The sequence below is a fragment of the Schistocerca nitens genome, chromosome 5, assembly GCF_023898315.1.
Source record: "Schistocerca nitens isolate TAMUIC-IGC-003100 chromosome 5, iqSchNite1.1, whole genome shotgun sequence".
Lineage (NCBI taxonomy): Eukaryota > Metazoa > Arthropoda > Insecta > Orthoptera > Acrididae > Schistocerca > Schistocerca nitens.
In genome coordinates this window covers 817,284,512-817,311,852 of record NC_064618.1, presented here as the reverse complement: position 1 = coordinate 817,311,852, position 27,341 = coordinate 817,284,512, and the positions used below count along the sequence as shown (strand labels likewise).

The following is a 27,341-nucleotide window of genomic DNA, read 5'->3' as shown; positions in this document are numbered from 1 at the left end:
CCACAAAGTAATTACCAGAATCGGTACATGGGATCTACATGGACAGACAATCACTTTTAGAAAAATTGCATGAATTATTCAAGAGAAAGACCTTCACAGATTTAGCAAGTTGATATCGCGTTTGTTCCCCTCGCCATTAATTAAGCAGTTATTCGGCTTGATACTGATCGACAGAGTTACTGGATGCGCCGCTGAGGGATATGGTACCAAATTCTACCCGAGTGGCACGTTAGATCGCCAAAATCCCGAGATGAACGAAGTTCCCTGCCCACAGTGCTCCAACTGTACTCAATTTGCGGAAGGTCCAGTGAACTTGCCAGCCAAGGTAGGGTTTGGGAAGCACAAAGACAAGCAATACAAAGTCTCGCCTTGAGTGAGCGGGAATTATCTTCCTGAAAGGTAAGCCCAGAATGGATATCAATGAAGGGAATCCAAATGGGATGTAGAATACCGTCGCCTTACCGCTGTCCTGCAAGAGTACCCCAGATGGCAGCCCAATGTGTCCTGTTATGAAATGAAGTTGGACCCAGACCGCCACTCTCGGTTGTCGGGGTTTGTGGTGGGCGGCAGTCGGATCGGCATCCAACTGCTTCAGTTTATAATCTGATTTCTTTTCACAGCAGCACCCTTTTGGTTGTCATGCGCGGTACCCTTACAGCACAGCGGTATGTCGAAGATATTCTATGGCTCGTTTTGTTGCCCTTCATGGCAACCCATCCTGCGCTTACATCTGAGCAAGAAAATATCCGCTCGCACAAGGCGAGCGTTTCTACTGCTCTTCTTCGTGCTTGACGAACCCTTCCATGACCAGCAAGGTCGCCGAATCTCTTCCCAATCGGGAAAGTTAGCAGCATTGTGGGCAGAACCCTCGAACCAGCTTGGGATTTTGAGGACCTAGCGCACCAATTGGGCAGAATTTGGCACGATATCCCTCAGTTGGACATCACTTAACTCCGTCACCCAAATGTCAAGCCGAATAAGTGCTTCCATAAGGGCCAGAGGTGGACCACTAGGCTGTTTTATCTTGCTCAATTTGTGGAGCACTTTCTCTAGAATAAATCATCCAGTATTTCTGAAATTGTAACCATTTGTTTGTCTGCACATGTACCGATTTCCCTCTCACTTGAATAATTCCTTCATAGTGCGGCGTTTTTTTTTTTTTAGCCTTAGAATTTATAAGATCAAACTTAGCATTCCTATAATTTTCTTAACAGACCTGAATGTGTTCAAAATTTGTACGAAACTGGTTTTCACTGTAAAGAGGAATGCGACAACGAACTGCAGTAAAATAATAATAACAGTACAATAATTCAGCTGACAGATATCACCTCCAGGTTGAAAGGATCACCCCAGAAATGTCTCCCGTTGTGCTGTTGCTCAAGGACTCGGCAAGATGTCGACACTCAAAAAAAGCACTCCGTCGTCAGGCTACGAGTGGCCTACCGGGACCATCCGACCGCCGTGTCATCCTCAGAGGAGGATGCGGATAGGAGGGGCGTGGGGTCAGCACACCGCTCTCCCGGTCGTTATGATGGCATTGTTGACCGAAGCCGCTACTATTCGGTCGAGTAGGTCCTCAATTGGCATCACGATGCCGAGTGCACGCCGAAAACTGGCAACAGCGCATGGCAGATGGATGGTCCCCCATCCAAGTGCCCGCCACGCCCAACAGCGCTTAACTTCGGTGATCTCACGGGAACCGGTGTATACACTGCGGCAAGGCCGTTGCCCTAAGATGTCGACACAAAAAAATTTAAAAAAGTTCATCTGAGTTGTATGGTGGGTTAATTATGTCACATTAGCACCAAATTCCTCGACAATTCTGTTGAAGGTCACCATGCACATATCACCCCTCTCACGCACATTTCGCCCTTCTTTTGATGCCACTGAGATGGAGGCCAGAACAGCGACACACATCGATGAAATGGTATGGGTGGCCGAGAAAAACGTTTCAGACACATCGCCGCTCAGAATCTCCAAGGATAGGTCTCTGGTGGTCTCAAGAAGGGCGTCGTTCCCCAACCCTTGCGGCATTGGTCCCCCACACATTTTGCGCCGAAAACGATATTTCGCAGTGCTGTGAGTTCCCTGGGCGTTTTAACCATAGACAAAATCTGAACGTAACTCGAAGCAGACATACGTTTTTATGCATTTTCATCCCTCCTTCTTCGCGCTATCCTATGGTGTGATTACAGGGAGGCTGCAGTATTAGAATGTGCGAGAATAAAATGGCAAAGGGGCCTCGTATGATCCGACCCCCCCACCGTCCCCCTGTCGCTCCACCGAGTACTGCAACACCCTCGATGGCAGCCACAGACCTTAGTTGAGCACGTTATATATGTCCCTGTCAGAAACTTCGACACACCTTGCCTTGCGGGCAGTCTATGATCTGAAGGCAGGCGAGTCGATGGGGTTGCCTAACCATTAGGCTGTAGATTAGCCGCGAGGCTGAATGTGTCGCAGTTTCTGATACGTACATTTGTAACGTGCTCAGTTAAGGAGCGTGGGTGGCACGGATGGTGTTATCGAATGGACTTAGAGAGGATCTTTACATTTTATTTTCGCATATTTTAATGTCCGTGTGATCACACCACAGAAGGGCGCCAAGATGGAGAGATGAAATCATAAATACCTTTTGCTGCTTCGGTCACGTTCAGGTCTCGTCGAATAGTTTCGACAGTCCTAGTGATTCCAAGCTGTACAGCAGACCACACTTTGCAGTCGCGCTACACTCCAAAGGGAGCAGGTCAGATTCAACAGAGCTGCAACCCCACGATATTCTTACACTAGGGTTAAAACTCCCAGGGGGGTGTCGAACTTTGTCAAGATGGTCGTCGTGTTGTTCATCGCACTGAGAAATGCCGATTTCGACTGCGAAATGTGTGGGAATCGATGCCGAAGGGAGAGGGATGGTTTCACTCACGTCCTCTGTGGCACCCCCTGAGGCGTTTTACTGCCGATTTTGAGAGGCGGTATGCATGGAATGTTTCCCTTGGCTGTCCATACGCCGAGAGTCGCGGATCTTACCATCACAGAGGCGTCAGAAGACGGAGTGAAATTGACCTTTCCATTGTGTGACACGTGCAGGGTGGCGTTGAACAGTATTGTGTCCAAATTTTGTGCCATTAACCCACTTTACATCTCATACAAACATCTGATTTCTTTTTTCCTGCATGTGCCGATACCTCTCTCTTTTAAATGTTTCCGAGCCCGAGGGTGACGTCGGAGGGCGCAACACTTGAGTGCCATTACAGGGGAAGGTTGGAGACATCTTTGAGCCAAATTTCAAATTTGTGCGTCCCTTTGGGGACAATTACGGGGTTTCTAAAAGTAACCCCTTAATTTTGTTGTACAGTGTATTTTCCTGTACAATCGTTCGGCTTTCCAGCCACCACTTCCTGTTGCACAACACTTTTAATGTACTTCCGCAGGTTTCAGAAACGAATAATTTTCCATCTTCGATAGTGTTGGACACGACAGACATGATTGCAAATCGTTTTTCAAGGAAGCACCTTCATCGTCGATGTCGTGGAAAGTTGTTTACTACGAAACATAAAATGTTTACGAAAACGTTCTCTAGCTGCGACACTGATTCAATAGCTTGCACAGTGTGCAATATCCGTTTCCTACCATTAGTTGTTTATCTCAAAATATGCAGTGTAAGATCAAGTACGATCTGTACAATTTTGTACTTAAAAGATTTGATACGTTGTATGTGTTGGCTTCATGCCCCATTACTCATACAGCGGCTTGATTAGGAGGGGTGCAGGGGGGATGTCAGCTAGTAACAGCTCGCTGTGTCGTCTGGTTGCCGCGCGGGGTTAGCCTAGCGGTCTAGGGCGCAGCAGTCATGGACTGTGCGGCTGGTCCCGGCGGAGGTTCGAGTCCTCCCTCGGGCATGGATGTGTGTGTTTGTCCTTAGGATAGTTTAGGTTAAGTGGTGTGTAAGCTTAGGGACTGATAATCTTAGCAGTTAAGTCCCATAAGATGTCACACACATTTGAACATTTTTGTCGTCTGGTTGCAGCGGTGGTGGCGCGGATGGCCAAGTTCTGGGGCGTGCCACTGGTCACCGGCGGGGGCATGACGCTGGACTACACGTACAAGAAGCAGGACTGCGACAACGAGTACTACATGCTGGTGCGCACCAGCCAGATGAGCTTCCGGGACCTGTCCTACATGATCATCGCCGCCATGCAACAGTGAGTACCCCACCAGCCGTACCGTTCCACCGACACGTTCATGCTTCCGTCAAGCACGGCTTGACTGGTGAACTGCTACGCTTTGTAACTCAGGTCGCATACCGCTGAAGTGCAGCACTTGTCCAGGCAAGTTACATACCGGCACTTCATTCACAGTTTCTCTACAAGTGCCAGTCAGAAAATAATGCATCCTATATTTTTTTCTCCTTCGTGAAGCTGGACACGTACAATCTAGGGTAAAAAAGGACGTGGCAAAAATCGGCAGATCTGATGTACATTTACAGAAAAGCAAATGATTACAATTTTAGAAAAATGGAATGATTTAGACAAGGGAAAGAGCTTCACAAATTGAGCAACTCCCCAACGTGTTGGCCACCTCTGGCTCTTATGCAAGCAGTTATTCGACTTGGCATTGACTGATAGAGTTTCTGGATGTTCTCCTGAGGGATATCATGCCAAATTCTGTTCATTTGGCACGGTAGATCGTCAAAATCCCGAGATGGTTGAGTGGCCTTGTTCATACTGCCCCAAACTTTCTCAGTTTGGGAGAGATCCGAAGACTTTGGTGGACAAGGTATGACTTGTCAAGCAGAAAGAAAGGCAGTAGAAATTCTCGCCATGGGCTTGTCTTGCTGAAATATAAACCAAGGACTGCTTGCCATGAAGTGCAACAAACCGGGGCGTAGCATATCGTCGACGTATCATTGTGCTGTAAGGGTGCCGCTGATGACAACCATAGTGGTCGTGCGATGAAAGGAAGTGGCACCCCCAGACCATCGATCCTGGTTGTCGGGCCTTGTGGTGGACGACAGTGAGACTGGTACTCCACCGCTGTCCGGAGCGTCTCCAGACGTGTCTTCATCCTGGAATCTCGTTGACTGGAGTAGAATTGTCTTCAGTGATGAGTTCCGCTGCGAAACAGCCCTAGAAGACTAGTTTACAATGCAGCAAAATAATGACTGCTCGCACAAGGCGAGAGTTTGTACTGCATGTCTTCGAGCTTGCCAATCCCTACCATGGCCAGAAAGTCGCTGTATCACTCCCCAATGAGAACGTTTGAAGCACTATGGCCATGGCCCTCCAAGCTCTTTCTCTTGAACAAATCATCCAATCTTTTCTGAAACTGTGATCACTTGTTTTCTGTATGTACACCGCATCTACCGACTTCAGTCCCATTTGAATAATTCGTTACCGGTCCGTCGCTTTTTTTTCCTCTGAGAGGGTAGTAATCAGGAATTTGGTGCACTTCCGCAAACCTTCTTCTACAACCTAGTCATATAGCACCATCCTATGTCAAATGATGGCAGCTGAAGCATCCCCAACTCTCTTGTGGTTCCCTTTTTAGGTACTCCACGTCGACGTCTGCTCGTAGATACGCATCATCGGTAGGTTTTCCGACTCTACTCCCTAAAACACGTAAACGTTCACTTCAATTAGCGTGTTACTTAATGCCTACGCTTTCCGCTAGATGGTGCTTTGGTTCCGTAAAACCTTCACTGATTAGTACTGGGTAAATGAAATAAGCACAACACTCTTGTATTTCATTTTCACTCTATATTCAAGGATTAAGATGGTGATGGATGATGGTCTACTTAAAAGGTTCCTAGCCCGGAGGACTCTAAGTCCTCCTCTCCTCCCCTAACCTCCTTGGCCGCATAGCGGTGGACGTCCTGGACCCTATTGGCAGTGACCATCTCCCTGTCCTCACCGTTTCAGACGTTCGTCGCCCCCGCCCTGACCCTCGTAATGACCCTCCCCCGAAGCACGTCCATGACTATTCCTGTGCCGACTGGAATGCTTACCGGGATACCCTATCTGCCCAGGTCGTTGGCCACCCCTTCACCTACCGCCACCCTGATGATATTACCCATGCCGCCTCCTTTCTCCAGCAGACGTTGTCTGAGGCCGTGGAGGCCCACGTCCCTTCTGTCGCCATCCACCCCCACCGTCCTACCTTACCCCCACAGGCCGTCCTCCTCCTCCGTGAATCCCGCCGTCTCTACCGTGCCATCCTCCATACGCGTGACCCGGACACACTACGACGCCACCGGCAACTCCAGCGACACATCCGAAACTTGCTCGCGGCTAAGAAACGCCGGGACTGGCGACAGACATGCACCCGTTTAAATGCTACCCTACCAATAAACTCGTCCAAGTTCTGGTCAGCCTTCCGCCGCCTTACCGGATCTAAACCCCCCCCCCTACTATCTTCTCCTTCATGATAATCAACCCTTCCCTGACAACCTTAGCAAGGCCAATCATTTTGCCTCCTACCTCTCCGATGTCTTTACCATCCCTGACGATCCCCAGTTCCATTACTCCCTCTTCCCGGATGTCCGCGATCGAACTGACACCCCTGTCCCTCCCCTCGCACCTGGTTTCCAGTACTTGGACAACATTGCACACACGAAACTCAATGGCCCTATCACTACACAGGATCTCATCGCTACACTCCGCACGAAACGCAACACCGCTCCTGGTCACGATCGTGTCACCTACCGCCACCTTCGTGAAGCTCCTGTCTCTTTCCTCCTCCACCCTGGCAAGGCTCTACAATGTAGTCCTGTCTGCCGGCTACTACCCCGACCTGTGGAAAACCTCCCATATCCGGATGTTGCTTAAACCCGGTAAACTGCCGTCCGCTGTGTCCTCCTACCGTCCCATCAGCCTTACCTCGGTCTTCAGCAAGGTCCTGGAATCCATCCTAACCCGACGCATCCACCAGCATCTCCGCCAGCACCGCCTCCTTCCCGTTACCCAGTGTAGCTTTCGGCCGTCCTTCTCTTCCGATGACCTTCTTCTTCACCTCACTCATCTCCTCTCTGAACGGCTTAATTCCCGTCGCTCCGCTATCTTCCTCTCCCTTGACCTCTAACGAGCCTATGACCGCATGTGGCATTCCGATCTCCGCTTCAAGCTCCAAACCTTCGCCCTTCCTATTAACTACGTCTGTCTGATCGGCTCCTTTCTTTCCCAACGCCCTTCCTACGTCACCATCCATAACACGGATTCCTACACCTTTTTCCCCTCTGCCGGTGTGCCCCAAGGTTCTGTCCTCTCCCCTCTTCTGTACCTTCTGTATAGGGTGGACATGCCGCCGCCTTCATCCCACATCCACCTTCTCCAGTACGCCGACGACACCGCCTTCCTTGCCCTTGCCCCCACCCTGCAGCGCTCCCAACACCTGCTCCAATCCCATATTGACCGGTTCATCACTTGGTGCAACCAGTGGTTGCTTAAGGTCAATCCTTCCAAAACCCAGGCGATCATTGTAGGCAAAACCACCCCTTCCTTCCGCCTCCTCGATTTCTGTACCACCAACTATGGCCGTCCTATCACCCTCACCCCCACTCTTTAGTACCTTGGCGTCACCCTCGACTGTCGCCTCTCCTGGACCCCCCATCTCCGGACAATCCAAGCCAAGGCACGCTCCCGACTCTGTCTCCTCAAGCTCCTTTCTGGCCGTACTTGGGGTCTGGACCCCTCCACCATCCTCCACACCTATAAATCCCTCATTCACCCTATCCTCTGCTACGCCCATCCTGCCTGGATCTCTGCCCCTCCTACCTTTTACAAATCCCTTCAAATCCTTGAACGCCATGCTCTCCGCCTTGCCTATCATATCTGTCTCCCCTGCCCCACGTGGATCCTGTACAATCTTATTCCGTTCCCCCACCTCCTCCTCTTCCTCGAACGGATACGGATCCTGTACACCTCCTGTAAACTAGATCCCCCTCACCCGCTTGTCTCTCCCATCCTCTCTCGCCCCCGTCCGCTGCCGCGCCTGTATTTCCACGTCTCACCTGCTCTCCATCTCTCCACTCTTCATACCCTCTCCCTAGGTGGCTTCCACCAGCTCCCCCACCCTGATGATGCCCTCCTCTCCTCCATCTACCCCTCCTACCAACTTCGATACTCCCTCCCTCTTCCTGTGGTTGTTCCTATGCGCACCCTCTCTCCCTTCTCTCCCCTTTCCCACCCTCCTCCCTCTCTCCCCATCCTCTCTCGGGCTTCCCCTACCCCCTTACCTTCATTCCTCCCCCCATCCCCTCTGCCCGTGACATCTTTGCTCTCCCCTCTCCCTCCCCCACCACCTTCTTCCCCTCATGGCAGGTCCCCGGACTCGCGCACGCTAAGTGGACATTCACGCGCCGGAGATCATCGCCATCAGTTTCTCGTGTGTGTGCCATCGTGTTTGTGTTTAGTGTTCTTCGCCGTCACGCTCCTTCATTCACCTGTGCCGTCGTAGTCGTCAGTGTTTGTGCGCCGTGCCGACAGTTTTTAGTGTTTTTTTTTTCGTCGAGTTTGAACGGCTTCGTGTTCTTTCTTTCTGTGTCTACGGTATTTTTGCCCACCGCTTCGTATTGTATCTTCTGTGTCTCCTTTTCATCTTCATTGTACAACTTGAGGCTGAAGAGCGCGTAATATGCTGCTGTCAGCCCACTTTATGTAAGGTGTTAAAGTAACAATAAAGGAAAATAAAGAGGAATCTAAATAGTCCGCAAATACCGATATGCACGCGCTCTACGTCCAGATTCGCAACTAACGGCACACGACACTTTCAAAAGTCCACACGTTAATATCTGAATACCGGTACCTCTGAATTCACTCGTATCAGCAGATAATTTGAGTTTCTGTCCTCTATATGTCTGTAAAGTTCCAATCTAGCACTAAAGTACTAAAATCCCCTTAATACTCTCTTGCTACCAACGGTCAGACATCGTACACTACATCACTTTTAATCTCGGTAATATTCTAACGGTTTATCGTGAATCTTGACACGATAAAGTCCAATCTAATTATTGTCTCGCTGACTGACACGGGTTCCCCGCCCTTAACGAAGCAATCAAGGAAAAAAGGCGGCAATAATGACGATCAGACCTTTTTATAGGTTTTTTATCACAATAGTTTAACGTCACTGCCGTCTCCATGACGGAGCTTCCGTGGTTTTGCTGATATACTATAATTTTGATCTGCAATTACCGAACTCTGATTCTACACTATTTTCCCCTCTAAAAATTATATTCTTAATTTTAAATTATTCTTTCTATAGCTTTTATCACTGTAAACTGAACCGAGGTGTTACACAGCACAGTATAAGTTTTGAAAAGAGAACGTTAAATTACGTATAAGACAGCGCTCCGTGAATGAATCCTTCCTGCAGAAGGTGAAACGCCTCCTCGCATTCATGAAAGGTTGAAGAATATGAATGGAGATGGTATGGTGGGCGTCAGTACCTTCGGACGATGGTTTCGCTGCTGTAGAGCTACTGAAGGGCAAATACAGGCTGATGATGTTGATGCTGATGCAACGCATAGCGGCCAACCAACGACTGCTGTGACGTCACACTACACCCAGCTTGTCGACGCAGTCATCCGAGACGATCGCCGGGTAGCAACAGATGAACTGTGTCGCCAGTTATCCATCGGTATGGGCAGTGTGATGGCCGTAGTTCACCGAAGAGAATAAAGAGGAAACGAAAACAACTGAGGCGCTGAGAACCACAAGGGAGTAAAGCACACCGTCATCGGTTTTGAGAGTGTGGCGTGCATGTGTACTCATAACATCTACTGATGTTACACTGAACGAGCATATACGAACATTTACGAAAAGCTGTCTCACCGATTTCTCTGGTATTCGCTTCCATAAGGGTCCAAAGCACAAATATTCACTGTTCTAGGAAATGTCACTGGCTACACTGCCGTCCATTTCTTCATATAGACTGGAAGCTTTTGAAGGAATGCCCCACGACAATCTCACGTTACACGGTTTCGCGCTTCCAGTCTGTATACAGGACGCTGAGGATTTCAGAATATTTAAAAGTTTTCCCGACCTCACTACCACACCAATAGTTGATGTCCGTTCTAACACTGTGCATTTGATAAGTTTTATAATAGTGAAGTTTCCAGCAGGTTGCCATGAACTGTTGTGTGAAGTAACATATTCGTATTCTTCATTTGTGTTGTGGGAGGCCACCGTTGTCTTCAAGTCACAATGAAGGAGATCACAATTTTTTGTCTCCACAGTTTGTAGAGGCCTTGCAAAATCTAGTGCTCCCATACCCATGTAGAAAGTAATTATCAAGTTTGAAACACTACATCAGACCTGAATTACGTAGACCTGTTGTTGTTGTTGTTGTGGTCTTCAGTCCTGAGACTGGTTTGATGCAGCTCTCCATGCTACTCTATCCTGTGCAAGCTTCTTCATCTCCCAGTACCTACTGCAACCTACATCCTTCTGAATCTGCTTAGTGTATTCATCTCTTGGTCTCACCCTACGATTTTTACCCTCCACGCTGCCCTCCAATACTAAATTTGTGATCCCTTGATGCCTCAGAACATGTCCTACCAACCGATCCCTTCTTCTGGTCAAGTTGTGACACAAACTCCTCTTCTCCCCAATCCTATTCAGTACCTCCTCATTAGTTATATGATCTACCCATCTAATCTTCAGCATTCTTCTGTAGCACCACATTTCGAAAGCTTCTATTCTCTTCTTGTCCAAACTATTTACCGTCCATGTTTCACTTCCATACATGGCTACACTCCATACAAATACTTTCAGAAATGACTTCCTGACACTTAAATCTATACTCGATGTTAACAAATTTCTCTTCTTCAGAAACGCTTTCCTTGCCATTGGCAGTCTACATTTTATATCCTCTCTACTTCGACCATCATCAGTTATTTTGCTCCCCAAATAGCAAAACTCCTTTACTACTTTAAGTGTCTCATTTCTTAATCTAATACCCTCAACATCACCCGACTTAATTCGACTACATTCCATTATCCTCGTTTTGCTTTTGTTGATGTTCATCTTATATCCTCCTTTCAAGACACCATCCATTCCGTTCAACTGCTCTTCCAAGTCCTTTGCTGTCTCTGACAGAATTACAATGTCGTCGGCGAACCTCAAAGTTTTTATTTCTTCTCCATGGATTTTAATACCTACTCCGAATTTTTGTTTTGTTTCCTTTACTGCTTGCTCAATATACAGATTGAATAACATCGGGGAGAGGCTACAACCCTGTCTTACTCCCTTCCCAACCACTGCTTCCCTTTCATGTCCCTCGACTCTTATAACTGCCATCTGGTTTCTGTACAAATTGTAAATAGCCTTTCGCTCCCTGTATTTTACCCCTGCCACCTTTAGAATTTGAAAGAGAGTATTCCAGTCAACATTGTCAAAAGCTTTCTCTAAGTCTACAAATGCTAGAAACGTAGGTTTGCCTTTCCTTAATCTTTCTTCTAAGATAAGTCGTAAGGTCAGTATTGCCTCACGTGTTCTAGTATTTCTACGGAATCCAAACTGATCTTCCCCGAGGTCGGCTTCTATTAGTTTTTCCATTCGTCTGTAAAGAATTCGTGTTAGTATTTTGCAGCTGTGGCTTATTAAACTGATTGTTCGGTAATTCTCACATCTGTCAACACCTGCTTTCTTTGGGATTGGAATTATTATATTCTTCTTGAAGTCTGTGCGTATTTCGCCTGTTTCATACATCTTGCTCACCAGATGGTAGAGTTTTGTCTCCCAAGGCCGTCAGTAGTTCCAATGGAATGTTGTCTACTCCGGGGGCCTTGTTTCGACTCAGGTCTTTCAGTGCTCTGTCAAACTCTTCACGCAGTATCGTATCTCCCATTTCATCTTCATCTACATCCTCTTCCATTTCCATAATATTGTCCTCAAGTACATTGCCCTTGTATAGACCCTCTATATACTCCTTCCACCTTTCTGCTTTCCCTTCTTTGCTTATAACTGGGTTGCCATCTGAGCTCTTGATGTTCATACAAGTGGTTCTCTTATCTCCAAAGGTCTCTTTAATTTTCCTGTAGGCAGTATCTATCTTATCCCTAGTGAGATAAGCCTCTACATCCTTATATCTGTCCTCTAGCCATCCCTGCACTTTCTGTCGATCTCATTTTTGAGACGTTTGTATTCCTTTTTGCCTGCTTCATTTACTGCATTTTTATATTTTCTCCTTTCATCAATTAAATTCAATATTTCTCTGTTACCCAAGGATTTCTACTAGCCCTCGTCTTTTTACCTACTTGATCCTCTGCTGCCTTCACTACTTCATCCTTCAAAGCTACCCATTCTTCTTCTACTGTATTTCTTTCCACCATTCCTGTCAATTGTTCCCTTATGCTCTTCCTGATACTCTGTACAACCTCTGGTTCTTTCAGTTTATCCAGCTCCCATCTCCTTAAGTTACCACCTTTTTGCAGTTTCTTCAGTTTTAATCTACAGGTCATAACCAATAGATTGTGGTCAGAGTCCACATCTGCCCCTGGAAATGTCTTACAAATTAAAACCTGGTTCCTAAATCTCAGTCTTACCATTATATAATCTATTTGATACCTTTTAGTATCTCCAGGGTTCTTCCATGTATTCAACCTTCTATCATGATTCTTAAACCAAGTGTTAGCTATGATTAAGTTGTGCTCTGTGCAAAATTCTACCAGGCGGCTTCCTTTTTCATTTCTTAGCCCCAATCCATATTCACCTACTATGTTTCCTTCACTCCCTTTTCCTACACTCGAATTCCAGTCACCCATGACTATTAAATTTTCGTCTCCCTTCACTATCTGAATAATTTCTTTTATCTCATCATTCATTTCTTCAATTTCTTCGTCATCTGCAGAGCTAGTTGGCATATAAACTTGTACTACTGTGGTAGACGTGGGCTTCGTATCTATCTTGGCCACAATAATGCGTTCACTAAGCTGTTTGTAATAGCTTACCCGCGTTCCTATTTTCCTATTCATTATTAAACCTACTCCTGCATTACCCCTATTTGACTTTGTGTTTGTAAACCTGTAGTCACCTGACCAGAAATCTTGTTCCTCCTGCCACCGAACTTCACTAATTCACACTATATCTAACTTTAACCTATCCATTTCCCTTTTCAAATTTTCTAACCTACCTGCCCGATTAAGGGACCTGACATTCCACGCTCCGATCCGTAGAACGCCAGTTTCCTTTCTCCTGATAACGACATCCTCCTGAGTAGTCCCCGCCCGGAGATCCGAATGGGGGACTATTTTACCTCCGGAATATTTTACCCAAGAGGACGCCATCATCATTTAATCATACAGTAAAGCTGCATGCCCTCGGGAAAAATTACGGCCGTAGTTCCCCCTTGCTTTCAGCCGTTCGCAGTACCAGCACAGCAAGGCCGTTTTGGTTTTTGTTACAAGGCCCGATCAGTCAATCATCCAGACTGTTGCCCTTGCAACTACTGAAAAGGCTGCTGCCCCTCTTCAGGAACCACACGTTTGTCTGGCCTCTCAACAGAAACCCCTCCGTTGTGGTTGTACCTACGGTACGGCTATCTGTATCGCTGAGGCACGCAAGCCTCCCCACCAACGGCAAGGTCCATGGTTCATGGGGGGGGGGGGGGGGGGGTACGTAGACCTAACAAACCTATTAGCTTTCACGTCTGACGCGAACATAGTTTTATCTGAACCTCTGGCCACAGAATGTGCTAAATGAAAATGATGTTAGAGGACTATGAACTGTTGGGATAGGTCGGAATTGAGTGTATGGTGGATTTAGTACCTGTTCTTTAACTTCTGATTCTAGTCTCACATTAACTGCAAACAACACAACGATAAAAAAAGATACAACCGCCACTAGCCGACGTACAAAAAGTTCCATATATAAAAGGAAATGTCCGACTTAATGACTCACTGACTCATCGTCGCCCAGGCCACACTACTAAGGATAGAAACTTTAAATTTCCAGAGGGTATTGATCTTATACCGCAGGCGACGCTTTAGATGATAGATTTTAAATTCCATTCCTAAGGTGCTGAAATAGGAGATGAAAAGTTTTTTGAAAACATGTGGCTATTAAGCCAATTTTGAAGCGAGACCGACGAAAATCGGTAACTGGTTTTTCGGTCAGAAATGAAGAAATACATGTTTCGGTGGTTTTTGAAATTTAGCCCCCAGGGCGTAAAATAATGGGTGAAATAACTTTTTAAAATAAACTGTTACAGAACTACTAAAGTATTTTTAAAGTTAGATCTATGAAACTTTGTATTTGAGTTCTCAGTGAGAAATAAAAAATTTCATGCTTAAGTGTTTTGGAAATTCAAATGCTAAGAGGTGTTTCATGAAATTTTTCGTTACGAAAGCATTTTTAAAGCTAAGCCTATGAAATACTAAATTTGGCTTCTTGGCTGGAAATAAAAAGTACGAGTTTCACTGGTTTGGGAATTGAACTCCTGTAACATTGAGTGGGTCTTCATTTTATTATGTTGATGTAGCGATCTGACTAGCCCTGCTATGGTTGACCCTCATCAGATGTTACACAAAAATCATTTAAATTATCCTAATTGACTAATTTTCTTAAATAACCTGTTCAGGATATGTGTGGTCAAGACTAATCCTAGTAACACTCTTAAATAGACATAACAAAAAAGTTTTCCATCAGCCCCGTTCCCAGAACTCCTGAAGATAGACGTTGACTGTGGATATTGTATCACAGACACAGTCCCTTTTAACTGTTCAGAGATGTCACTAAACCCGCCAAAAGATGTAAACAACCATACATGAGTAGCGCCTGTGAGACGGATGGCGTCCGACAGCCGATCAGTTCAGATCATTCCACTAGGAAGGAGATACGCGGCTCGTGTTGTCTGTAGTTCAACAACGCCTAGACGATCAATACCGGGGTTCGATCGCGTCCGCATTGTTACTTTGTGCAAGGAAGGGCTCTCAACAATGGAAGTGTCCAGGCGTCTCGGAGTGACCAAAGCGATGTTGTTCGGACATGGAGGAGATACAGAGAGACAGGAACTGTCGATAACATGCCTCGCTCAGTCAGCCCAAGAGCTACTACTGCAGTGGATGACCGCTACCTACGGATTATGGCTCGGAGGAACACCGACAGCAACGCCACCATGTTGAATAATGCTTTTCGTGCAGTCACAGGACGTAGTGTTACTACTCAAACTGTGCACAATAGGCTGCATGATGCGCAACTTCACTCCCGACGACCATGGCGAGGTCCACCATTGCAACCACGATACCACGCAGCGCGGTACAGCTGGGCCCTACAACATGCCGAATGGACCGCTCAGGATTGGCATCACGTTCCCTTCTCCGATGAGTGTCGTATATGCCTTCTACCAGACGCTCATCGGAGCCATGTTTGGAGGCAACCTGGTCAGGCTGAGTGCCTTAGGCACAGTGTCCAGCAGGTGCAGCAAGGTGAAGGTTCCCTGCTGTTTTCGGGTGACATTACGTGGGACCGACGTACGCCGCTGGTGGTCATGTGAGGCGCCGTAACGGCTACATTATACGTGAGTGCCATCCTACAACCGACAGTGCAACCATATCGGCAGCATATTGGCGAGGCATTCGTCTTCCTGGACGACAATTCGCGCCCCTATCGTGCACAACTTCTGAATGACAGGATAACGACATCGATCGAATAAAGTTGTCAGCATGTTCTCCAGACATGAACCCTATCGAACAAGCGTTGGGATGGATTGAAAAGGGCTGTTTATGGACGACGTGACCCACCAACCACTTTGAGGATCTACGACGAATCGCCGTTGAGGAGTGTGACAATCTGGACCAACAGTTCCTTGATGAACTTGTGGATACGAATACAGGCATGCTTCAATGCAGGAGGACGTGCTACTGGGCATTAGAGGTACCGGTGTGTACAGCAATCTGGACCACTTCCTCTGACAGTCTCGCTGTATGGTGGCACAGCAAGCAATGTGTGGGTTTTCATGAGCAATAAAAAGAGCGGAAATGATGTTTCTGTTGATCTCTATTCCAATTTTCAGCACAGGTTCGGGAACGCAAAGAACCGATGTGAAGCAAAACTTTCTTTCATGTCTGGATTAATTAAAATTTCTTACCATAAAGTGGGCACAGAATTTTTTATAGTAAGTAGAGGATGTTGAGACTTGCTTAGAAAACATATCAAACCTACGAGACAGCCGATTTGCCTATAAATGAAATTTTCTCATATATTTCTTTTTCTCAAAAGTTTGTGCTTTGGACCCTTATGGTTCCTAGGGAATCAAATGCATCCATTCTGTCTTTGAGCTTGAATGAGGAGCTTTTGGTGAAACTTTTAACTCGGAATCATAATTTTGTTGAATATGATACCAAGAGACAGTTGATGTTATGGCAACACACAATGTCACCGATAAGACAAAATTTCTAAACGATGTGTTTGGTGGAACGGTTACGGAGGCAGTGACTTTGGATGTAGAGCGTCATTCTGGTTGATTCTTGGGGCACAGAATGCACAATAAATTCTATCAAATTCGTGAAAAGTGTCAAGAAATAGAAACCATGTCTTGTGTGAGTTTGTCCACAAATGTTAGAGTGGAAGTAATCCTTCCACATGACAGTGCAACAACACACGCCAGTCACCTTACCACTGACGAAGTTTCAACAATTGGATGAGAAATCTTGTCTCATCTGCCACATAACTCTGATTTCGAACCATAAGGTTTTAGTGTGTTCGGACCACTCAAAGAAGTTCCTCGGGACAATCACCCTGTAGACGTGGAGACCTTCAGACCTTGTGTTCGCCAGTGGCTGAGGAAGCAAAATGACGCGTTTTACCGCACAGTTACACCTGCTCTTCCTTCAAAGAGAAAATAAACTGTGGTGATTATATTGAACAGTGATAAAAATAATCGTGAATGTTATAGCTGTATGGTACGAATGTGGCATTTCCTTTTCTTGGAAATACAAATAAAAAGAATAGGAGGCACTTACTTTCTAAATGACCCTCGTATGTAGGAATATTATTTTCCATGTGTTTGGTAGCATAGACATAAGCGTGCACAAAATGCAAGCAAAAGCTTATGTATTATGAAACAGAAATCCGTCGTTATGGTACTCTCTTATCTTCCTCTGGAAACCTTTTACTTTTAGCTGCCGCACGATTCCTCTAATTGTTATTTGCCGTTCAAATCAGAGAAAATCGATGCTGTTTTCATGCCTTTTGGTCAGTATGAGCCATAACTATAAATAAACTCATCCAGTCAAGTGTGATCCGCATTCTCTATTTAGCGATATAGAAGTTTTGGTTACAGCCATATCTTTCATTAGAATTATTGTGCGCTGGCGCGCACATCGACTGTTTCTCTTGTATCCAGTGAATGGCAAGTGCTATGAAACGATCCACAAGTAGTGATGACGTGTATTTTTTGTTGGTGCAATTTCTCAATCAAATATTAGACTTATGACTGAATACAATGAAATTTTGAGGAACTCTACAAGGTATTTCAAACGGCAGAATCATCAAGAGCGTCCAAGTGTAGATAATAAGTTCTCTTACACATGATCTTATGTGGGAGAAGTACTTTTAATCGTAAATACACAGTATTTTTTATATTGCGCAAAGTGCATTACTGTACATGTCTTATGGAGACGGATGAGTTTTCACTAGCAGTAAAGGTGAGTCAACTGCAATCCAAATCCTTATATTGGCATTAATAGAATATTCATAGTAAAAATAGTACAGTTACAGCAAAGTAAAAGAGATGTGAAGACATGTCGAACTTCACAGTATGAGGTATTAAGTAAGTAAGCAGCTTAGGGTGGAACGGCATGGAGTGCGGTAGGAGGGGAGGGGGGGAAGCGGAGGAGGTAAAGGAGGACATAAGCGAGGAAAAAGTTTGATAATGAGCTTGTTAGATAAAAGACGAAAAGGATCAGTTCTTTCGGAAAACAGAACGACGAATTTCTAGTTAAGAGCATTTGTGTTACACTGAACATTTAACTAACGGAGTTCCTTAATCTCACTACTACATTCATACATGAAGTCATATGGAAAACACCTGTTTGGGTGAAACAAAACAGCCGCTAATATTTTCAGTGAGCGTAATAATTTCTGCGAATATAAAAACTGCTGTTGAAACTTCAAGTTCATTGAGAAAAACTGTGTAGTCTAGTGCAACGTAATGTCAGCAGAGTTAATGCAGAACAGTGCAGCTCGAGCGGGTGTCTCTCTTCTGCACAACGCTTGTGGCGCTGCAGACGAAAGGGTAAAGTTTAACTGCCGACCGCTTCGAGGTCACCAGAAATCTGGCACCAGCTGCGTTTGAGAAGGGTGGCGTACCTGAAGTCCTCAACGGATTCAATGCAATTCACCATCGCCGGATAGGGATTTTAGCGCTTTTAATCTTCTAATTCTACTATATCCATCCAGTCTACAATTGAAATATTGTTGACAAACTGATGTAATAAAACAACAATCACAATTCTGTCGTAGGATACCAAACAAAGAATTTATTAAGACAGATTGCAGGGCATCGGTGCAAGAACTGTTTCGTTAACACTGTCAGTTGTCGTAAAGGATACTTATCTTTTAATTCTCACTGTAGTAGTTATTGCTGGTGCTCATTCTCCTGAGAATAAACGCGATAAGTTTTCCACGAGAGGATAGCTTGAAAGTGTTTACGAGCAATACGTTAATCTTCTTCTTGGTCATATTATTCAATCGTAAATTTTCCAAAAAAATCATAAATAATGCAGTTCTGTCCTGATCTCAACTAATGTATTCAGATGTAAATAAGATATCTTCAAACTAAAACACAACTGAAACAATCATTATGCACATTTTCTCACTCGACTGTTCACATTTCTTCACATATCGACAATATATTTCACGTGCGTACAATGGAGACCAGTTACACTCCTGTCTCCCCACGTCCGGTCATCATCACAGTTGCAAAACGAACTCTCTCCTTCAGAGCTCACTACCAAGTCTCAACAGCAAAGAGCAAAATTTAAAAAATACAAAAACTTTATTTCGGTATATTATAGAGTATGTTTCCTATTGATATTTGTCTACAGATGACATATGTACAGCAGTTTACGTGGAATAATGATAATATTTTGTTAAATATGAATAATCAATTACTTTTGGATACAAGAAATTATAATTGGTTCTTAAAAGTTTTATATGTTGTTATGATGGAAATTCTCTATTGATAACTGGTATGTGGAAATGAAATTAGCCACATATTGTAAACAATGTTCTCAATAGAAACTCGAAAATACAAAGACATATGTTTTCACATTATACGAAGATGAATCAACATGACATAGGAAATATGGGTCCCCAAACATCGAAGTAATCCAGTAAATTCACACCGAGAAAATATGCTTTACCGATGTTACAAAACAGTTTAAGATCTAAAACTGTATTGTACTTTGCAGATCATTATAGCCGTATCATCATCCACTATAGAATTACAGAGGTATAGGCTTGTTAGAATTTCAAATATATTCAGTACGCTATTTGGTATGCCAGTCAACTCATTATCAAGGAATGCATGTGACTTTACTTTTACTGAAATCAGTACATTAGATACCATTGAGAATGTTTACTGACTTAGGAAATGGTTTTGGTTGTGTGAGGCATGATATTCTCAAGCAAAAAAATTTAATTTTGTGGAATAGCAGATGCCATGGGTTCTACATTTAATCTTCCAGTTACATGTTAGGACCTGCATATTTTTATCCTTCTTGTAGATGATGCAAGTACATGTATAGAAGCTAATACCAATCCTCTTGCAGCTAATGAAAAAATTGACATATTGTTCACGTGAACTTGGTTATCAACACAGTTCTTTAGTTTCCTTTGTGCGTCGTTTGTTGGAACGGTACTTCTGTTACCCTTGCTGCAACTTCTGCATCACTTGTTAGCAGTAGACACAGTAGCTGCGCCAAAGACTGTGACGGGATGGAGTTTTACAATTATTTATTGAACTTTCTTTACAATTTCTCCCTCGCCGTCACTGCCCAGCCCTGCGGTTTCCTCCGCCTGGCTACTGCTGTGTAGATTCCCCGACAATGCGCGCAACGCGCGCCGCCGATCGCACTCGGAAGGTTCAGGCCACCAGTGCTCCGCTGAAGTCAGGATGCCCTGTGGTTGAGATGAACTCGTCGCCGCCCGGCGTCCCAGTACACACACGCCCACGGAGCTGCGTCGCCGTGAGTTCAGCTGCCGACGCTTGCTGCACCGGCGGCTGGAAACCCGTCAGTCGCGATGTCCGCGTGGTCCCGTCATGGACAGACCACGCGCCGTGGGGCCAGGTTGCAGTGAAGTCTGGGCGTCAGTCCCCGGCGGCGCCTGTGACCGAGACCGCGCTGCGGCCGGTCCTGCTGGAAGTTCTCGCTGTAGTTAGTCAGCCATGGTGCCGACCGAACCCGGGCCGACCTCCAGAGCTGAAGTTGACATCTGGCGGCCAACGAATGACTCCTTTGAGCTGGAACAGACTTCTGGAATCGTCACCTACGAAGATTGAACATTCGGACATGGACCACACCTATCCTCAGATCTGAACTGCTTCCTAATGGCTTCTGTCTGTTGCTGCCTGCGCTCCACTATTTATATCCATCAGGAGGACGTTTTTTACGCTCAGTGGTAGCTTTTTGTTATTACTCCCACAGTATATTGCAGCGTAACTTAGCGTGCTGGCCTCATTTCTTCTTACTCAGCACTCTCCAGGCTTCGCTCGGCACTCGGTCTGTGGGCGTCCTTGGGTCAGCATGTTGGTAGACTGCTGCTATCAGCAAGGCTATCTGTGCGTGCTTACTCCACAACGCCTCGATCACCGGAAACCCTTACTACAAGTGGTCGCAACACCCTTATGTGAACAGAAGCACTGCCTACAAGTTTGGTACAGGTAGAGCACAAACGTTTCACTGGCTGCAGTGAAGGAAAGACTGAACACTGTGATATATTGCAATTACGCGAATAAAGCTCCTACTCCATAGTACGACTACGAAAAATGCAGCCAGAGGTAAAAAACAAGTAACAGCCCAAGCTTGCAACGCAGATCGTAACGGCGCGTAATTGTAAGCATATTCACTGTGTATTATACTTTCTTGCTGTCACTATCCGGGCAGCTTTATCCCACTGTGGAGACCACGAGATGACGTCACGTGACGTAATGTGGTGGTGGAGGGCGTGTCTTGAGCCCGTTCAGTTGCGCTGGCTGCCTGCTGCGTAAATGTGACACGACTGGTTCACTCTGCGAGTCGCTGGAAACAGCGTCATGCCTTCCAGCTTCTTCAGATCTGATGTTTAGGCCCTCTTACTGAGGCCTTCTTCTGTGAATTAGCTGCACAGTGTGACGCACTGTCAGCATTTCGCAACTTCAATATCTCCTACGTTTATCGCCATAAATGTTCGTGATTGGTTCGCGAACATGTTTTCTTGATCTGAAGTAGCGTTGGGCGTAGTTGGAGAGGCGCCTTGTTTGTGTTTGTGTTCGCATACATCTTTGGCGTCCTCATAGCACTGATGTCTTGCACCCAAGCCTCCAGCAAGCCTCACGATAAAAATTGTTCGGACGTTTAGCAAGCTATACTACCTCTCTAACTTTTCGTATGCATTGATACGGTTGTTTTACTAAATCGCGAAATTAGTGAAGTCTACTTCCTGTCTGTATGCTTGGCTTTCTTGAGCTACAATTGCATACTTGCTGCGTTGCTCGAGATGCACATGTCGTTCGTGACCTTTCAGATGTTCTTTAACTGAAAGACATGTCTCTACTATCTATACTTTATCACACTTGCACCTAATTTCGTATAAATCAGCAGTGTGCAGCGGATGTGACAGATGTTCCATCGAACTTAATAGAAATTATATTTTATGACTGCTTGAAAAAACTGAATTTGGACCATTACATCGCGAGGTTTTTCCAATGAGATCGCTCACGCTCTTTATGTATGGTAGAAACACCAGTCGTTGTGGTGCTCCGCCCTCTTTCTCTTTCTTATCTGCTAGATTTTTTCTTACCACAGCTATTCGATGCGAATGTATTTATTAGATGACTAAATTTCAGTTGCTGTTTCTAGACGGTGATTAGCTGTGGTGCACCGTCGTTCATTTTCAGCGATTAATAGTTAGCTAGTAACTTTAGACCATTACGGTGTCATCTTAGCTATGAGCTTCCATTTATAAATAATTACCTCCATCGACTTTATTTGCTTGTAGAATTGCGACAGCGATGTATCTGTGTGATTTGCCGATAACGGCTACCTTTCCTAGAAATGACGATAGACGATGCGGGTTTCGTCTCGAGAAATTGTACAAAATGTCTTCTCTGAAAACTACCTAGAACATACACAGTACGGATGAAAAACTGAAAAATGTTACGAGTGGGCAGGAGCATGTACAAGAACTATGGTACAAGTTTAGAACAATAGCTGGCCATGCACGGTACAGATATGTACCTAGTAAAACAGTCCGTGATGAGAGAGGTCCTCCATGCCACGCAGTCACTGCAGAGAAACTTCTACAGAAACAATGACCGCTACAAAATAACTGTGACACAAACAGTAGGACTATAGAGATATAGGAATGAAATACGTGTGTCTGTCAAGAGGTAAACACTTGATGTACCAATAACGACTGTAGCGGAATATTTAGCAGTACGTCTCTCTCAACACCCAAACAGATCCTTTTAACGTGTAAAGGCAGCCGGTGGTACAGACGTGAGGGTCCAGACACTCGTTGATGGTACAAAAACTGAATTTTGAGGGTAAGAAAAGAAATTCTGTTCTGAAAACCTTCCTTTACTAACGAAGATACAGATGGGCTTCTCAAGTTTACTTCTCGCACCTCTGCAGAGGTGGTGATTGTTATAAATATTGATCTCAGTGGCGTTGAGATATAGTTAAAATCGCAAAAACTTAACGGAGCTCCAGGGGCTGATGGAATCCCTATCAGATTTCTGTAGCATTTGCAGCTGAGCTACATTCAATTTTAACCTTAATTTACCCCAGATCTCTTGAACAAAAAACTGCTTCCATTGATTAGAAGAAAGCAGAACTACACCCATCAGTCAGAAGGGTAGTAAAAGTGATCCACAAAAATCCCGTCGTTTTTCACCGGCGGTAATCTATTGTAGAATAATAGAACATACTCTAAGTTCAAAAATAATGAGCTGTCTCTAACAAAATGACGTCTTCATGAAAATGAGCGCGGATTCTGAACATGTTGATGATGCGAAACCTAACTTACTTTTTACTCCCATGTCATACTGAAAGCCATGTACCAAAGCAGTCACTTACTTGCAACATCTTTTGACTTACGAAAACTTTGTACCACACCGGCACTAATTAACGGAAGTACCATCGTACATGGTGTCCATAAAGTCCGAGTATCATTTCAAAGAGTCATAACATGTAAATTACTAGAATTAGACTGGAATCTCTATGATCCTGTTGTGCACAGAGATCGTTGAATATAGACGGCGGAGAAAAGAGCAGCAATTGAGCGCGAAATCCATCGTTTCATTACAGCAGTTCTAGGTTTCAAGTATTACATAGTAATTTTCAGCGCTAAAAATAAGACAAGAGACTCTGGAACAGATATAAGATAGTTAACAACGTATCGTAAGTAAAAACATAAGCATCACACAGATACCTTATCACAACAAGTGACATTAATCCAAAGTGTCATGGTGTAAACAATATTGCTTTATGTATAGCATACAGCAGCCTATCGTGAACTGAAGACGTTGCTTACATGGTTCAATAGGACCAAAATGTGACTTCAGATACATGTGGTACCCTCTATTACTCACAAATCTGACATATTCCTTGATTTAGCTTATTTGTTCATATTTATGCACCATTGGCTAGCTTCATATCTTTCTATACCTTAATGCTGTTTTATTCCACATTTTTACACTATACAGGGTGCTGCAAAAAGGTACGGCCAAACTTTCAGGAACCATTCCTCACACACAAATAAAGAAAAGATGTTATGTGGACATGTGTCCGGAAACGCTTAATTTCCATGTTAGAGCTCATTTTAGTTTCGTCCACCTACGCACAATGGAGCACGTTATCATGATTTCATACCGGATACTCTACCTGTGCTGCTAGAACATGTGCCTTTACAAGTACGACACAACATGTGGGCCATGCGCGATGGAGCTCCTGCACATTTCAGTCGAAGTGTTCGTACGCTTCTCAACAACAGATTCGGTGACCGATTGATTGGTAGAGGCGGACCAATTCCATGGCCTCCACGCTCTCCTGACCTCAACCCTCTTGACTTTCATTTATGGGGGCATTGAAAGCTCTTGTCTACGCAACCCCGGTACCAAATGTAGAGACTCTTGGTGCTCGTATTGTGGACGGCTGTGATACAATACGCCATTCTCCAGGGCTGCATCAGCGCATCAGGGATTCCATGCGACGGAGGGTGGATGCATGTATCCTCGCTAACGGAGGACATTTTGAACATTTCCTGTAACAAAGTGTTTGAAGTCACGCCGGTACGTTCTGTTGCTGTGTGTTTCCATTCCATGATTAATGTGATTTGAAGAGAAGTACCAGGATACAGGTTGGCTGGCAGCTTTTCTAGGAGCTCTTTGCGGTGTGGGGGAGTAGCCATGTATGTGAAAAACGGTATCCCATTTGAGTCAATTAATGTTTCAAAGTACTGAACTGAAAAGGTGTTTGAATGTTGTGCAGGTGTGGTTAAATTTAGTGGAGCTAAACTTCTTACTGTTGTTGTTTATAGATCCCCAGACTCCGATTTCACAACATTTTTGCTAAAGCTAGAGGATGTTCTTGGTTCACTTTATAGGAAATACAAAAATTTAGTTATATGTGGTGACTTCAATATAAATTGTATAAGTGATTGTGCAAGGAAAAGGATGCTGGTAGACCTCCTTAATTCATATAATCTTATGCAAACCGTATTCTTTCCAACGAGAGTGCAAGGGAACAGTAGAACAACCATAGACAATATTTTTGTTCATTCGTCATTACTAGAAGGGCATTCTGTTAGCAAAATGGTGAATGGCCTTTCAGATCATGATGCACAAATTTTAAGTCTAAAAGATTTTTGTGCTGCAACACATGTTAAATATAGTTACCAACTTTTTAGGAAAGCTGATCCAGTTGCTGTAGAGACTTCTGTAAACCTTATCAAGGAACAAGAGTGGCAAGATGTTTATAACACTGATACAGTAGACGATAAATATAATCCTTTCCTCAATACTTTTCTCGTCCTCTTTGAAAGTTGCTTTCCGTTAGAACGTTCAAAACAGGGTACTAGCACAAACAGGCAGCCTGGGTGGCTGACTAAAGGTATAAGAATATCTTGTAGAACAAAGTGGCAATTATATCAAAACGTTAGAAACAGTCACAATCTAAATGCAGCAGCCCATTACAAACAGTATTGTAAGGTGCTTAAAAAAGTTATTAGGAAGGCAAAAAGTATGTGGTATGCAGATAGAATAGCTAAGTCTCAGGATAAAATTAAAACCATATGGTCAGTCGTAAAGGAAGTGGCTGGTCTGCAGAGACAGGTCGAGGATATAGAATCATTGCGTAGTGGGAATGTCCGTGTTACTGATAAGTCGCATATATGTACAGTGTTTAATAATCACTTTCTGAATATAGCAGGTGAACTAAATAGAAACCTAGTCCCAACAGGGAATCATATAGCGCTCGTAGAAAAAAAGTGTTCCGAGACTGTTACCTGAAATGCTCCTCCATGATACTGACAAGAGGGAGATTGAGTTAATAATTAAATCACTAAAGACCAAGAACTCTCATGGATATGATGGGGTATCTAGCAGAATACTGAAGTATTGTTCCATGTATGTTAGCCCAGTACTTACCCATATCTGTAACTTTTCCTTTAGGAGTGGTCGGTTTCCTGACCGATTAAAGTACTCGGTAGTGAAGCCACTTTATAAAAAGGGAGACAGGGATAATGTTGATAATTATAGACCTATTTCTATGCCATCGGTGTTTGCTAAAGTTATCGAGAGGGTTGTATATACAAGGTTACTGTAGCATTTAAATTCACATAATTTGCTGTCAAATGTACAGTTTGGTTTTAGAAATGGCTTAACAACTGAAAATGCTACAGTCTCTTTTCTCTGTGAGGTTTTGGACGGATTAAATAAAAGGTTGCCAACGTTAGGTGCTTTCTTTGATTTAACGAAGGCTTTTGACTGTGTTGACCACAAAATAGTACTGCAGAAGTTGGACCATTATGGAGTAAGGGGAGTAGCTTACAACTGGTTCGCCTCTTACTTTAAGAACAGAAAGCAGAAGGTAATTCTCCGCAATATTGAGAGTGGTAATGATGTTCAGTCCCAATGGTGCACTGTTAAATGGGGCGTTCCCCAAGGATCGGTACTGACGCCACTGCTGTTTCTTATTTATATAAATGATATGCCTTCCAGTATTACAGGTGATTCAAAAATATTTCTGTTTGCTGATGACCCCAGCTTGGTAGTGAAGGATCTTGTGTGTAATATTGAAACATTATCAAATAATGTAGTTCATGAAATAAGTTCGTGGCTTGTGGGAAATAATTTGATGCTAAATCACAGTAAGACTCAGTTTTTACAGTTTCTAACTCACAATTCAACAAGAATTGAAATTTTAATCAGACAGAATGGGCATGTTATAAGAGAGTTCCTAGGCGTACGGATAGATAGTAAGCTGTTGTGGAAAGCCCATGTTCAGGATCTTGTTCAGAAACTAAATGCCGCTTTATTTACCATTAGAACAGTATCTGAAATAAGTGACATTTCAACACGAAAAGTAGTCTACTTCGCATATTTTCATACGCTTATGTCATATGGTATTATTTTTTGGGGTAATTCTTCTGATTCAAAAAGGGTATTTTTGGCTCAAAAACGGGCTGTTCGAGCTATGTGTGGTGTAAGTTCGAGAACCTCTTGTCGACCCCTATTCAATAGTCTGGGAATTCTGACATTGCCCTCACAGTATATATTTTCTTTAATGTCGTTTGCTGTTAGCAATATTAGCTTATTCCCAAGAGTTAGCAGCTTTCACTCAGTTAATACTAGGCAGAAATCAAATCTGCATGTGGAATGCACTTCCTTGACTCTTGTGCAGAAAGGACTGCAGTATTCTGCTGCATCCATTTTCAATAAGCTACCACAAGAACTCAAAAATCTTAGCAGTAGCCCAAACGCTTTTAAGTCTAAACTGAAGAGTTTCCTCATGGCTCACTCCTTCTATTCTGTCGAGGAGCTCCTGGAAGAGCTAAAAAATTAAGCAAATTCTAGTGTTACATTCTTGATTTTCTTTATTTAAACTAACGACGTGTCACCTGAATATGTTTCTTATATTTCATTTT

The 27,341-nt window shown here is 44.3% G+C and overlaps 1 protein-coding gene across 1 annotated transcript in view; it reads left to right on the top strand.

Annotated features, from left to right (window-relative positions):
- Positions 1-27,341, top strand: part of LOC126260738 (atrial natriuretic peptide receptor 3-like) — a 368,052-nt gene that overhangs the window by 327,367 nt on the left and 13,344 nt on the right. The window contains exon 2 of the mRNA XM_049958076.1: positions 4,028-4,202. Coding sequence (XP_049814033.1) covers positions 4,028-4,202 — 175 coding nt within the window. The remainder of the gene's footprint in view (positions 1-4,027; positions 4,203-27,341) is intronic.